The sequence below is a fragment of the Apodemus sylvaticus genome, chromosome 5 (assembly GCF_947179515.1).
Source record: "Apodemus sylvaticus chromosome 5, mApoSyl1.1, whole genome shotgun sequence".
NCBI lineage: Eukaryota > Metazoa > Chordata > Mammalia > Rodentia > Muridae > Apodemus > Apodemus sylvaticus.
This window is the reverse complement of record NC_067476.1, coordinates 16,185,628-16,201,276: the sequence shown is the minus strand read 5'-3', so window position 1 is coordinate 16,201,276 and position 15,649 is coordinate 16,185,628. Positions and strand designations below refer to the sequence as shown.

Genomic DNA, 15,649 nt, shown 5'->3' with positions numbered 1-15,649 from the left:
TTAAACTTCCAAGAGGACCCAAGGGGCAATGTGAACACACCCAGCTCAAATTAGAGAGAGTGAAATATAATTGCTTTATTCCTTGGGGCCCTTCTGGGAATGGAGCTACTAGTTGCAGCAGACATAGGGATAAACCCTTGGAGAATGCATGTTGGTTACAAAATAACCAGTAGGAACTTGGTGACTCACGAAAGTTTTTACTTTTCTGTTCCCCTTGAGGAAAATGTGATTCAGAATCCACAATGAGCCAAACTGAATGTTAAGAGTGATAAGCAAGGTCTCTTATTTCTGAACTCTATGACATATTTTTGGGGGGGAGAATATACATGTGATTTTGTGTGTGTGTGTGTGTATGTGTGTGTGTTTGTGTGTACATGTTTGTATATGTATGTGAGTAGTTGCACATAATATACACCTATGTATTTGAGGGCCCTCAGCTATTTTTCCACCTTTTTATTTTTTTTATTCGATATAATTTATTTACATTTCAAATGATTTCCCCTTTTCTAGCCCCCCCACTCCCCAAAAGTCCCGCAAACCCCCTTCTCTTCCCCTGTCCTCCCACCCACCCCTTCCCACTTCCCCGTTCTGGTTTTGCTGAATACTGTTTCACTGAGTCTTTCCAGAACCAGGGGCCACTCCTCCTTTCTTCTTGTACCTCATTTGATGTGTGGATTATGTTTTGGGTATTCCAGTTTTCTAGGTTAATATCCACTTATTAGTGAGTGCATACCATGATTCACCTTTTGAGTCTGGGTTATCTCACTTAGTATGATATTCTCTAGCTCCATCCATTTGGGGTTGCAAATTGGTACAACCACTCTGGAAATCAGTCTGGCGGTTCCTCCGAAAACTGGGTACCTTACTTCCAGAAGATCCTGCTATACCACTCCTGGGCATATACCCAGAAGACTCCCCACCATGTAATAAGGATACATGTTCTACTATGTTCATAGCAGCCCTATTTGTAATTGCCAGATGCTGGAAAGAACCCAGGTATCCCTCAACAGAAGAGTGGATGCAAAAAATGTGGTATATCTACACAATGGAGTACTATTCAGCCATTAGAAACAATGAATTTATGAAATTCTTTTATTTTTTTTAATTATTCACTTTACATCCTACTCACTGACTACCTCCAGGTCATTACCTCCCACAATCCTTTCCCCACTCCCAACCCTTTCTGTTTTGAGTTTGTGGGTTCCCTGAGTATAGCTCCACCCTGGTACATCAAGTCTTTTTTAGGATAGGCTCTTCCTCTCCCACTGAGGCCAAACAAGGTGGTCCAGCTAGAAGAACATATCCCACATACAGGGTCTCTGATTAAAATTGGAGATCACTGATTGGCTAGCTTGGTTTGTCTGCTAGCCCAAAATATACTCTTTCTCTACCTTTCTCATATTGAGATTATCGGCAAACTGTATCATGCTCAATATTTTTCAAAGGTATTAATTCTTTAAGACTTTCATATACGATACCTTCAGTTATCTTTCCATTTCATCCCAGGTCCACATTTCCCATTATATACTCATACAACTGGTGTCCTAACTTTTTTCACTCATTCATTAATTTATTTACTTTACATTCCAATCCCAGGGTCTCTTCCCTCTTCTCCTCAATTTCCTTCTTTCTTATATCTGCTTCCCCCATCTTCCCATCCCTTTCTCCTCAGATTGGGAGAGGCCTCCCATACATATCAACTGCCCTTGGCATATCAATCTACAGTAGGAATAGGTACATATTCTATTGAGGTTAGACAGGGCATCCCAGTTAGGGGAATGGGATCCAAGGACAGGAAACACAGAGACAGCCCCAGCTCCTGCTGTTAGTTGTCCAACATGAAGATCAAGCTGCTGTTCTTGCATGCTGTTCAAGCATGCAGATCTACACTCATGTTCAACATGTGTAGATGGCCTAGTTCTGTCCCATGCATGCTCTCTGGCTGGTGGTTCAGTCTCACTGAGACCCTATGGGCCCAGGCTACTTGATTCTTTATGTTTTCTTGTGGTGTCCTTGATCTTTCTGGCTCCTTCGATCTTTTCTCCCCTTCTTCCAGAAGATTCCCCAAGCTCTGCCTAATGTTTTGCTGTGGGTCTTTGTATCTTTTTCCATCAACTTATGGGTGATGCCTATCATATGATAGTAATGCTATGCTCCTGTCTTCAAGTATAGCAGAATATTACCTATAGTGAGGTGGGCTTTCACTTATGGCATGGATCTCAAGGGGCACCAGTCATTGGTTGGTCATTCCCTCAATTTCTGTTCCATCTTCATCAATGCATATATTTTCCCATTTATTTATTTGTTTATTTAATTGTTTATTTACATCTCAATTACAAACATCCCACTCCTCCCAGTCCCTCCTCACATATACTTTCTCCCTACACCCTCCCTTTTTCCTATGGTAAGGGGGAGGCTCCCTTTGGTATCAACCCACCCTGGCACATCAACTCAGTGCAGCACTAGGTATATCCTCTCCCACTGAGGACAGACAAGGAAACCGACTTAGGCAAACAGGATCCATAGGCAGGCAACAGAGTCAAGGACATCCCCGGTCCTATTGTTTGCAGACCTACATGAAAACCAAGCTGTACATCTGCTACATATGTATGTGTATCGGGGTGGTTAAGTCCAGCCCATTTAGTTGATGATTGAGTCTCTGGGAGCCTCCAAGTGTCCAGGTTAGTTGACTCTGTTGCTCTTCTTGTGGAGTCCCTATCCCCCTGGGTCACTCAATACTTCCCCTCACTCTTTCACAAGACTCCCAAACTCTGTCTAAAGTTTAACAGTGTGTCTTTACATCTGGCTTTGTTAGTTGCTGGGTGGAGAATTTAAAAGAATGGCTATGCTAGTTTCCTGACTGCATGGTTAACAGAGTATTATTTATTGTGTCAGGGATTGGTTCTTGCCCATGGGGTGGGTCTCAAGTTGTGTCAGTCATTGGAGTGCTCCATCTTTGTTCCTGCATTTCTTTTTGGTAGGGCAAATGTTGGGTTGAAGATTTTATGGTTGTGCTTTGTTCCCCATCCTTCCATCGAAAGTCTTGCCTGGTTATAGGAGGTGGCCATTTCAGGTTCTATATCCTATATTTATGAAGTCTTAAGTGTGTTCATCCTCATAGATTCCTGGAAGTTTCCATTGTGCTAGGTTTCGAACTCATCCCAGAGATGCCCCCGAACTGATTCCAGTTCTCTCTCCCTCAGTTCCCTCAACATTTGTTCCCTCCTGTTACCTTATGAATCCTCTATCCCGCTGACACAGTTTTCTCCCTCCCACACCTCTAATGTCTATTTTATTTCCCCTCATCAGTTTGAATCAAGCATCCTCCCTTGGTCCTTCCTTATTACTTAGCTTCCTTGGGTGTGTGGATTGCAGCCTGGTTATCCTATACTTTATGGCTACTTTCTACTTACAAATGAGTACATATCATGTTTGTCTTTCTGTGTCTGGATTACCTCACTCAGGATTTACCTTCAATAGTTCCATCCATTTGCTGAAAATTTGCTCTTACTCATTCTGATATAGATGAAATGTGAAATCTCAGAGTAATTTTGATTTTCCTTTTTCGTTTTTTTTTGGGGGGGGGGTGTTCGACACAGGGTTTCTCTGTGTAGCCCTGGCTGTCCTGGAACTCACTCTGTAGACCAGATTGGCCTCAAACTCAGAAATCTGCCTACCTCTGCCTCCCAAGTGCTGGGATTAAAGGCTTGTGCCACCACTGCCCAACAATTTGCATTTTCCTGGTGGCTAAGGAAATTGAGTATTTCTTTAAGTACTTCTTAGACATTAAAGAGTCCTCTGTCAAAGATTCTCTGTTTAGTTTTATACCTCACTTATTAACTGGGTTGTTTGATTTATTGATGTTTAATGTCTTGAGTTCTTTATAAATTTTAGATATGAGCTCTCTGATGCATGTAGGGTTGCTGAATATAAGATAAACAATTTAAATAGACCCATAACCCCCAAGAAATATAAGCATTCATTAAAAGTCTCCCAATATAAAAAGCAAACCAAACCAAACCAGAACAAAACAAAATAAAACTCAGGACCACATGGTTTTAGTCCATATTTCTACCATATTTTCAAAGAAAAGCTAATACCAATATTCCTCAAACTATTCCACAAAACAGAAGGAACACTGCCAAACTTATTCTATGAGGACACTGTCACTCTGATACCTGAGCCATACAAAGACTCAATAATGAAAGACAATTTAATGTTTGTATGTTTAAAAACACATCAAGTTTTGGTGCTGCTCATATACTCTGAGATTTTTATCATTCACTCACATGTGTTGAATCTACCTTTGAAGAAAAAAATCTCTTCCTCTTTTAGAATCTATCATCACCCAACAATTACAAATGAAACTTCATGTCCAGCCCCATCCCCAAGGCTAGGATTTTGTATATCTTAACTTTACATAAGTCATGTGCATGATATCTCAACCACTGTCAATTTATATGTAATTGCCCTATTGTGTTCATAAAGAACTCCAGAAAACCAAACAACCCTATTAAAAAATGGGGTACAGAGTTAAACAAAGAATTCTCACCTGAAGAACTTCTGATGGTGGAGAAGCATCTTAAAAAATGCTCAACTTCATTAGTCATTAGGGAAATGCAAATCAAAACAACCCTGAGATTTCACCTTATACCAGTCAGAATGGCTAAGATTAAAAATTCAGGAGATAGCAGGTGTTGGAGAGGGTGTGGAGAAAGAGGAACACTCCTCCACTGCTGGTGGGGTTGCAAATTGGTACAACCACTCTGGAAAGCAGTCTGGTGGTTCCTCCGAAAACTGGGCACCTCACTTCCAGAAGATCCTGCTATACCACTCCTGGGCATATACCCAGAGGATTCCCCATCATGTAATAAGGATACATGCTCTACTATGTTCATAGCAACCCTATTTATAATTGCCAGATGCTGGAAAGAACCCAGGTATCCCTCAACAGAAGAGTGGATGCAAAAAATGTGGTATATCTACACAATGGAGTACTATTCAGCCATTAGAAACAATGAATTCATGAAATTCTTAGGCAAATGGATGGAGCTAGAGAACATCATACTAAGTGAGGTAACCCAGACTCAAAAGGTGAATCATGGTATGCACTCACTAATAAGTGGATATTAACCTAGAAACCTGGAACACCCAAAACATAATCTACACATCAAATGAGATACAAGAAGAAAGGAAGAGTGGCCCCTTGTTCTGGAAAGACTCAATGAAGCAGTATTCAGCAAAACCAGAACGGGGAAGTGGGAAGGGGTGAGTGGGAGGACAGGTGGAGAGAAGGGGGCTCACGGGACTTTCTGGGAGTGGGAGGGCTAGGAAAGGGGAAATCATTTGAAATGCAAATAAAAATATATCGAATAAAAAAATAAGTGAAGGTGCTTATAATCAAAGAGACCTTGTTGCAAAAGTCCAGATATGTCTTCCTAGAAGGCACATTTTACTATAGATGAGTGTTTCTCAATCTTCCCAATGTTGTGGCCCTTTAAGACAGTTCCTCATGTTGTGGTGACTGAAGCTATAAAATTATGTTGTTGATACTTTAGAGCTGTATTTTTGATAGTTATGAATTATAATATAAATATATGCAACAAGCAGTTTGAGAACTGCTACTATAGATTGTTATTATCAAACAATACAGTGGCAAAAATGTTTAATGCTATGTATAAAAAAAACAGTAGAACATATCAGCTTTAACGGCACTCAGTGTTGCACTAATTTTGTCTGTTTTAATGGAGACATGGGAATCAGGTATCATAACTGTTCACTAACAAGGCTCTGGGGAACGCTGCTCCCTGACTTCTTGTATCTATAGGTGTTGAAAGTAGAGTTTGTTCTACTCTTTGCTAGGGATTAGTAGCCTGATGAAACAGCAGCTCTGTGTCTGTCAGATCATTCTTCAAACAGAAAACTTAAAACACTTCAAAATTTCTCAAAACCTTGTCCAAGTGGGATCAAAAGTTCTGTCTTAGATCATTAAGAGTTTTCCACAAAGAAACTCATTTTCTGGATTTTCTTCATCATGCAGATGAATGAAACTATGCCTGTTGCAGCTTCACATTCGACTATGACCTTGATTTGTCTTTGTGATCCTTTTTTCACTTTTTGGAACCCTTTTCATCTATAACTCTGACATTATTTTCTTCAAGCTTCTAATCCTTCTACATAGAATTTCATCTCCATTGAATGATTTGACTTTTGTCTCTATTTGCTGTTAGTATTTAATATTCATTTTTTTCAGAACCCTGCTTCCAGTCAATCCTATTAAAAATCTTGTCAGGGAGATTATGAGTCTTTCTTCCTATATGAATACTTTTGTGTGGCTTTCTTCTCAGTGAACTGGGTAGCAGTAAGCATTGGAACTTGACTAAAACTGTTATAGGACATCAAGTCCATGTACTGGAATATTTTTAAAATAAGGTTCTCCTTTCTCACACTTGATGACTGACACAGTAGATGAAGGAGCAGTGGTAAGTATAGAGACTCCTTGACTTGGATGATAGGAAATAAATCACTTCATGGGAACACCTCACTGATGTCTCAAAGACATGCAGTAATTTCTGAGATGAAAATTTAAAAAAGTATGACAAAGTTTTTCAAGTAAAAGTAAAACCAGGAAATAGAGCAAGAGGTGCTAATCCAAAGTATTGAGCAGAATAACAAAAAGACAGAATGTAAACAAAACATGACCTTTTAGTGGTATAGATAGCTTGTGAGTAAGGATACCTGCTGCCAAGATTGTTAATATGAGTTGAATCCTTAGAATCCACATGGTAGGAAGAGAGAACAGATTGCTGCAAGTTGTGCTCTGACCTCTACATAGGTGCAGGCAAAAGTAGGCATGTGTGTGTGTGTGTGTGTGTGTGTGTGTTTGTGTGTGTGTGTGCACAGACACACACACAGACACACACAGGCACACAGTCTCTTGTAAACATATAAATAAATAATGAATATTTAAATGGCCTATTTATTTATTTATTTATTTATTTATTTATTTATTTTGGTTTTCTTGAGACAGGATTTTTCTGTTTAGCCCTGGCTGTCCTGGAACTCACTTTATAGACCAGGCTGGCCTCGAACTCAGAAATCTGCCTGCCTCTGCCTCCCAAGTGCTGGAATTAAAGGCATGTGACACCACTGCCTGGAAATGGCCCTTTTAAAATAGATTACTGTATCTATTTACATTTCAAATGTCAACCCCCAACCCCCACCAGTAGTCTCACACTCTTTTATATAGTGATAAAATGATGGATGCATTTTATGTTTTTCTCTAAAATAACAGGCAAGCACTTTGAAATGAAGTGGAAAAAATATTTATGTGGAAATAAAGAGAGGTTCTGGAAGTCAAGGATTCATGGAATTATCAAACAACCTGCATCCTTCTTTGTCTTGAAGAAATTTAAAATGCATTGGGTCTAAGTGTCTTCTCCTCTGAGAATATGGTTATTTGAATGTGCCCAGTCACTGGAGTCTAATCTTTTTGAGGTATCACATTTCTGTCATGATTAATTATGATCAATTAATTAAGCCAGAAACAAAATTGATGGTGACTCCTTATCTCTGATAAAACTTGTGAAATTTTGAGATGCGTTAGTCAATTCAGTTTGTGTAAGTTTCAGAGTTACACAGATATGCAATCATTCTCAGATTCTCCTCCTGGAAAAGTTTGAAAATTTGACTTAGAAATCTAAAACTACTTCAGGAAATCCTTTGGTTTGCAGATAGATTTGTCTTTAGGTGTGAGCTTTGACTAATCAAAAATATTTAAGGAAGATAGTGCTGTTGATAAAGAAAAAAACGTAGGTATTTTCTATCTGAAGACATGATCAAAGATTGAGAGAATGAGTCATTCAACTGCCATTTATTATAAAATGGTTTATCATGAAGGTTTATTAATGGTGACTTTTTACATGTTTTCAGATAATTGCCAGAAAGAATATATAATTTGGTTCACTTTATCATATACATAAGGTTTTCCTAGTGTAACAGAAGAACTGATAGGAACTTATAAAGCTAGTCTAAGGCTAGAGATGATCATGCCTCTGGAAGATGACCCTCACTGAAGAATGTTCCTTGTATCACAGACTGCACTGGGGAAGAGAGAGGGACAGTACAAAGTAGGGAATTCCTCAGGAGAGAATGAAAGAAATGAAAACACAATGGCAGGTAACATTAGGACTAGGAATCTTGAATTGAAATACAGATGTATTGAAGGCTCAGAGGCCAGTGCATGCATCTTGAGATGCAACCCTACATTCTGACTCTCTTTTCTGACCTACAGATGCTCTATCCTCATGGAAAACCAGTCCAGTGTCTCTGAATTTTTTCTACAAGGACTACCAGGTTTTCCAGAGCAACAACAGCTACTCTATGGACTTTTCCTATGTATGTATCTTATCACCTTGACTGGGAATGTGCTCATTATCTTGGCCATTGGTTCTGACCCACGCCTTCACACTCCTATGTACTTCTTTTTGGCCAACTTGTCATTTGCTGACATGGGTTTAATATCATCTACAGTAACCAAGATGCTGTTTAATGTTCAGACTCAGCACCATACCATCTCCTATACTGGTTGTCTCACACAGATGTATTTCTTCCTGATGTTTGGTGATCTGGACAGCTTCTTCCTGGCTGTGATGGCCTATGACCGCTATGTGGCCATCTGTCACCCTCTCCACTATTCCACAATCATGCGTGCCCGAGTCTGTGCCCTGATGTTTGCCCTGTGCTGGGTTCTCACCAATGTAGTTGCTCTGACTCACACTCTCCTCATGGCTCGGCTGTCCTTCTGTGTTGTTGGGGAAATATCTCACTTTTTCTGTGACATTACTCCTGTCCTGAAGCTCTCATGCTCTGACACTCATGTCAATGAACTAGTGGTTTTTGCCTTAGGAGGTACAGTACTAATGGTCCCTTTTATATGCATTGTTATCTCCTATATTCACATTGTAGTTGCCATCCTGAGGGTTCGAACCCCTGGTGGTGGTACAAAGGCCTTTTCTACCTGTAGCTCACACCTCTGTGTGGTCTGCGTTTTCTATGGAACACTCTTTAGTGCCTACTTGTGCCCTCCATCTGTAGTCTCTACAGAAAAGGATGTTGCAGCTGCTGTGATGTATACGGTCGTGACTCCCATGTTGAACCCCTTCATCTATAGCCTAAGAAACAAGGATATGAAAGGGGCCCTAAAGAGGCTTCTCTGTCATAGGAGAATTTTATTTTCTTAAATACAAGAGTAATGTTCAATGAAAAAACATAGTCAATGTCAAACAAGTTTCTTGTCATTTCAGATTGCATACATATTAAGTACAAGTACAATAAGATTACCCTTATTGAACTTTAATCTTCCCTTGCATAAAGTAAAGATTATAGAAAATAATATTTATTTATTGTCTTATTTATTTATTTATTTAATCTTTTCTACCTTCTGTCTTTTTATTTAAGATAGGTATTTGATATAAAACCAAGGTTAACTTTATACTCACTGTAGCCTTAGTTGGCATTTAACTTGCAATTCTCTGTCTCAATATTTTCAGCGTGTGAGATTCACTGTCTGAATATCAACACTCAGTTCAGTGTTCTATTTAATGTGAAGAGTTGAAAAATTGAATATGATAAGTTGGAAAATGCATTGGATGCAATAACCAGTGTAGTAGATGCCCAACAAGTGATATCTATTGTTGTTATGGGTGTCATTCTTTGTGTGTACAACAACCTAGAAGTATCAAACTGTTCTCCAAAATCCACTTGTCCAACAAGTATCACAGAATATTTACAATTTGCCTATAGCTAAGTAAAAGTCTCTCCGTTCATGATCTTTCATTCTAGATTATGAGTTCATTACTGGGCATATTAGTCTTGTCCATAAGAATAAGTAGAAGTCAAGATAAAACAAAGGATCGATGTTACATTCCAAGAAATCCAAAATACGTAACCAATTTCCCTTCACTTAATTCAACATTTATATTTCTGTACTGGTTAAATGACTTTCTGCAGTTTCTCCAGGAATGTTGTTAGATTTCTTCACACTGCTTCTGTCCATTGCTGAGACTGGAGACTGGAGACAGACTGGAGACATGGTTCAGTAGATAATAGCACTTGTTCTTCTTTCAGTAGACCCAGGTTCAATTGCTAACACCCTAGTCAGGCAGCTCATAACTACCCATAACACCAGCTCCAGGAAATCCAAACCCTCTTATGCCCTTCATGGACACATGCATACATGTGTGTGTGTGTGTTCATACATAGGCACACATGCATACATGTGTGTGTGTTCATACATAGGCACACATGCATATAAATAAAAAGAAATATAAATACTAGATATTTTAAAACAGCAAAAGAACAACACACCTAAAACAAGTAAAAAAATGCTCAACCCCAGTAGCTTTCTAGTGACCATGAAATGAGAATATTGAAACTCTTTTCTTATCTAATTATAAATGTGTCTTCAGATCTAAACTGGGCTTTCTGTCCTTCAAAAAAGACCCAAGTGTTAAAAATTTAAATTATGGACCATGGAATTTTATTCTTGCATTTATCTTGACCATTGTCTACTATCTACCTAAACAATCAAACCAATTAATGTAACAGAGTGTGTTTTCACTTTGGTTTCTCCAATGTTTCTGCAGCAATAAGGATTTCAATCAGTTCAGCATATAGAGGACCGCCAAGGGCCGTGATTGCTTCTCCGTGGTCAACTGTCTAACAGGCTTAGATTCCACCCAGCCAAGCTAGTTAGAATTGTATTAAAAATTCTAAATATAACAATGACTTTGTGAAATTCTTAGGCAAATGGATGGAATTAGAAAATATTATCCTGAGTGAGGTAAACCAATCACAAATGAACGCACATGTTATGCATTCACTATTAAGTGGATATTAGCCCCCAAACTCAGAATATCCAAGATACAATTCACAGACCACATGAAGCTCAAGACAAAGGAAGTCCAAAGTGTGGATACTCTGGTCCTTCTTAGAAGGGGGATCAAAATACCCATGGCTCACAGCGAACCAATGGGCTAAGCTTAGGGTCCCCAATGGAGGAAAAAAGACCCAAGGAGCTGAAGAAGTTTGAAGCCCCATAAGAAGAACAATAATATGTACCAACCCATACTCCTAGAGCTCCCAGGGACCAAACCACCAATCAAAAATTGCATATGGAGAGACCCATAGCTCCAGCTATATATGTAGCAGAGCACGGCCCTTTAAGACATCAGAGGAGTGGACATTGGTCCTATGAAGGCTTGATGACCCAGTGTAGGGGAATGCCAGGTCAGAAAAATGGGAGGGGTTGATAAGCAGGGGGAGGGAGGATGGGATAGGGGTTTTTTGGAAGGGTAACAAGGAAAGGAGATAGCATTTGAAATGCAAATAAGGCAAATATCTAATAAAAATTCTAAATACATTTCTTTCTTTTCTTTTTTTGATGTTATTTTTTATTCGATATATTTTTTATTTACATTTCAAATGATTTCCCCTTTTCTAGCCCCCCACACCCCAAAAGTCCCATAGGCCCCCTTCTCTCCCCCTGTCCTCCCACCCACCCCTTCCCACTTCCCCGTTCTGGTTTTGCCGAATACCGCTTCACTGAGTCTTTCCAGAACAAGGGGCCACTCTTCCTTTCTTCTTGTACCTCATATGATGTGTGGATTATGTTTTGGGTATTCCAGCTTTCTAGGTTAATATCCACTTATTAGTGAGTGCATACCATGATTCACCTTTTGAGTCTGGGTTACCTCACTTAGTATGATGTTCTCTAGCTCCATCCATTTGCCTAAGAATTTCATGAATTCATTGTTTCTAATGGCTGAATAGTACTCCATTGTGAAGATATACCACATTTTTTGCATCCACTCTTCTGTTGAGGGATACCTGGGTTCTTTCCAGAATCTGGCAATTATAAATAGGGCTGCGATGAACATAGTAGAGCATGTATCCTTATTACATGATGGGGAATCCTCTGGGTATATGCCCAGGAGTGGTATAGCAGGATCTTCTGGAAGTGAGGTGCCCAGTTTTCGGAGGAACCGCCAGACTGATTTCCAGAGTGGTTGTACCAATTTGCAACCCCACCAGCAGTGGAGAAGTGTTTCTCTTTCTCCACACCCTCTCCAACACCTGCTATCTCCTGAATTTTTAATCTTAGCCATTCTGACTGGTGTAAGGTGAAATCTCAGGGTTGTTTTGATTTGCATTTCCCTAATGACTAATGAAGTTGAGCATTTTTTAAGATGCTTCTCCGCCATCCGAAGTTCTTCAGGTGAGAATTCTTTAACTCTGTACCCCATTTTTAATAGGGTTGTTTGGTTTTCTGGAGTCTAACTTCTTGAGTTCTTTATATATATTGGATATTAGCCCTCTATCTGATGTAGGATTGGTGAAGATCTTTTCCCAATTTGTCCTTTTGATGGTGTCCTTTGCCTTACAGAAACTTTGTAATTTTATCAGGTCCCATTTGTCAATTTTTGATCTTAGAGCATACGCTATTGGTGTTCGGTTCATAAACTTTCTCCCTGTACCGATGTCCTCAAGGGTCTTCCCCAGTTTCTTTTCTATTAGCTTCAGAGTTTCTGGCTTTATGTGGAGGTCCTTGATCCATTTGGATTTGAGCTTAGTACAAGGAGACAAGGATGGATCAATTCGCATTCTTCTGCATGCTGACCTCCAGTTGAACCAGCACCATTTGTTGAAAAGGCTATCTCTTTTCCATTGGATGTTTTCAGTCCCTTTGTCGAGGATCAAGTGGCCATAGGTGTGTGGGTTCATTTCTGGATCTTCAATCCTGTTCCATTGATCTGCCTGCCTGTCACTGTACCAATACCATGCAGTTTTTAACACTATTGCTCTGTAGTATTGCTTGTGGTCAGGGATACTGATTCCCCCAGAATTGCTTTTGTTGCTGAGAATAGTTTTAGCTATCCTGGGTTTTTTGTTATTCCAGATGAATTTGATAATTGTTCTTTCTAACTCTGTGAAGAATTGAGTTGGGATTTTGATGGGTATTGCATTGAATCTGCATAGTGCTTTTGGCAAAATGACCATTTTAACTATATTGATCCTGCCGATCCATGAGCATGGGAGGTTTTCCCATTTTTTGAGGTCTTCTTCCATTTCCTTCTTCAGAGTCTTGAAGTTCTTGTCATATAGATCTTTCACATGTTTGGTAAGAGTCACCCCAAGATACTTTATACTGTTTGTGGCTATTGTGAAGGGGGTCATTTCCCTAATTTCTTTCTCAGCCTGCTTATCCTTTGAGTATAGGAAGGCCACTGATTAGAGCATACACTAGCAGCTTAAAGACACACCTGAAAGTCCTGGAACAAATGGAAGCCAATTCACCCAGGAGGAGGAGAAGACAGGAAATCATCAAACTCAGGGCTGAAATCAATCAATTGGAAACAAAGAGAACCGTACAAAGAATTAACGAATCCAGGAGCTGGTTCTTTGAGAAAATCAACAAGATAGATAAACCCTTAGCCAGACTGACCAAAGGGCACAGAGAAAGTATCCAAATTAACAAACGTAGAAATGAAAAGGGAGATATAACAATGGAAACTGAGGAAATCCAAAAAATCATCAGATCCTACTACTAGAGCCTATACTCAACACAACTGGAGAATCTGGAGGAAATGGACAATTTCCTTGACAGATACCAAATACCAAAATTAAATCAGGACCAAATAGATCATCTAAACAGGCCCATAATGCCTAAAGAAATAGAAGGAGTCATAGAAAGTCTTCCAACCAAAAAAAGCACAGGACCAGATGGTTTCAGTGCAGACTTCTATCAGACCTTCAAAGAAGAGTTAACACCAATACTCTTCAAATTATTCCACAAAGTAGAAACAGAAGGAACACTACCCAATTCCTTCTACAATGCCACAATTACGCTGATACCAAAACCACACAAAGATCCAACAAAGAAAGAGAACTTCAGACCAATTTCCCTTATGAACATCGATGCAAAAATACTCAATAAAATTCTTGCCAACCGAATCCAAGAACACATCAAAACGATCACCCACCATGATCAAGTAGGCTTTATCCTGGGAATGCAGGGTTCGTTCAATATATGGAAATACATCAATACAATCCACTACATAAACAAACTCAAAGAAAAAAACCACATGGTCATTTCATTGGATGCTGTAAAAACATTTGACAAAATTCAACATCCTTTCATGCTTAAAGTCTTGGAAAGAATCGGAATTCAAGGCCCATACCTAAACATAGTAAAAGCAATATACAGCAAACCGGTAGCCAGCATCAAACTAAATGGAGAGAAACTTGAAGCAATCCCACTTAAAGCAGGGACTAGACAGGGCTGCCCCCTCTCTCCTTATCTTTTCAATATTGTACTTGCGGTACTAGCTCGGGCAATTCGACAACATAAGGAGGTCAAAGGGATACAAATTGGAAAGGAAGAAGTCAAACTATCATTATTTGCAGATGACATGATAGTCTACCTAAGTGACCCCAAAAACTCCACTAGAGAACTCCTACAGCTGATAAACAACTTCAGCAAAGTGGCAGATAATACATTTCTTTCTTGATACATAAACTTGATCCCTGGCCCCAATGTTTAGACTTTTACCTCCTTAAAGTCACCCATTACTAATGTGTTTGTTGTTGGTAATTCAATGATTTATACAACAGTACAGATTGCTGTTATGTCTTCACACCTTGATTGTACAAAGAGATTTTCTCTGGGACCAAATGCGATTGATAAGCAGTTTGTTTGTGGATCTTTCCTATTTAAGGCAACTACTTTTATTTACTTAGAACTCATATTGTAAAATCAAGTTAGTCTTCAAGTTATTCAAATTCCTTAATGTTATTCAGCATAATCAAAATTATCCCATCCACCTAGATTTCCATTCTTAAATATCTGTTCACAAAGCCAAAAATCAAGAAAATTCATCCGCTATTCTGTTACTGCTTCCCTTCATTACTATGAATTGTGTGGTATGCTTCCAAATAATGCTCTTTACATCCTTATATCATGATATCCACACAGGCACTTATTGTCTATTACCCAATGTACAATGGCCAATTTGGTCAATTTTTCAAATATATGCATTGGTTACCTAAATTCCTTAATATGACATCTTGCCTACTGCATAATAAAACACTCATCTACCTACCTAGATTACTATATGATGCCCTCTTGACACTTATGCATTTGTACCTTAGCAATACAAAATCGTTTTAATTTCCTTGAACTTAGCATGTTTGTGTAACACCTCTAGTTTATTCAGTCCCTCTGTCCATATTGTCATTTGTTCCATGCATGTCAATCCTGTACACCCTTCAAAACAGTTGAAAACTTCCTTTATCGTTATATTTTTTCCATAACCTAAGCAGCATTTCCTAAGTCTCCTTTTGTAATAATTATTGTAATTAGGCCATTGAACCAAACCTTAACTATAAAACACATATAATGGTCTGTTTTTTATAAAATTGTTAAGCATAGATATGAGAAACTGTTAACACATGGCCTGTAACTGCATCATGCAAAAAAGTATGATCATTTCATTTTCACAGTAAGGTGGTGTTTTTACTCTGTCAGAGGTTTGTATTTTTCTTGTTCTATGTGGTTAGACATAGACACACTGCCTGCTATAAATTAGGT

The 15,649-nt window shown here is 38.9% G+C and overlaps 1 protein-coding gene across 1 annotated transcript; it reads left to right on the top strand.

The window, feature by feature from the left end:
- The first annotated feature begins 8,306 nt into the window (after positions 1-8,306).
- LOC127684139 (olfactory receptor 1N1) lies at positions 8,307-9,242 on the top strand. Its single transcript, XM_052181105.1, has one exon. The coding sequence runs from the start codon at positions 8,307-8,309 to the stop codon at positions 9,240-9,242; it is 936 nt and encodes a 311-aa protein (XP_052037065.1).
- Positions 9,243-15,649: the final 6,407 nt, after the last annotated feature.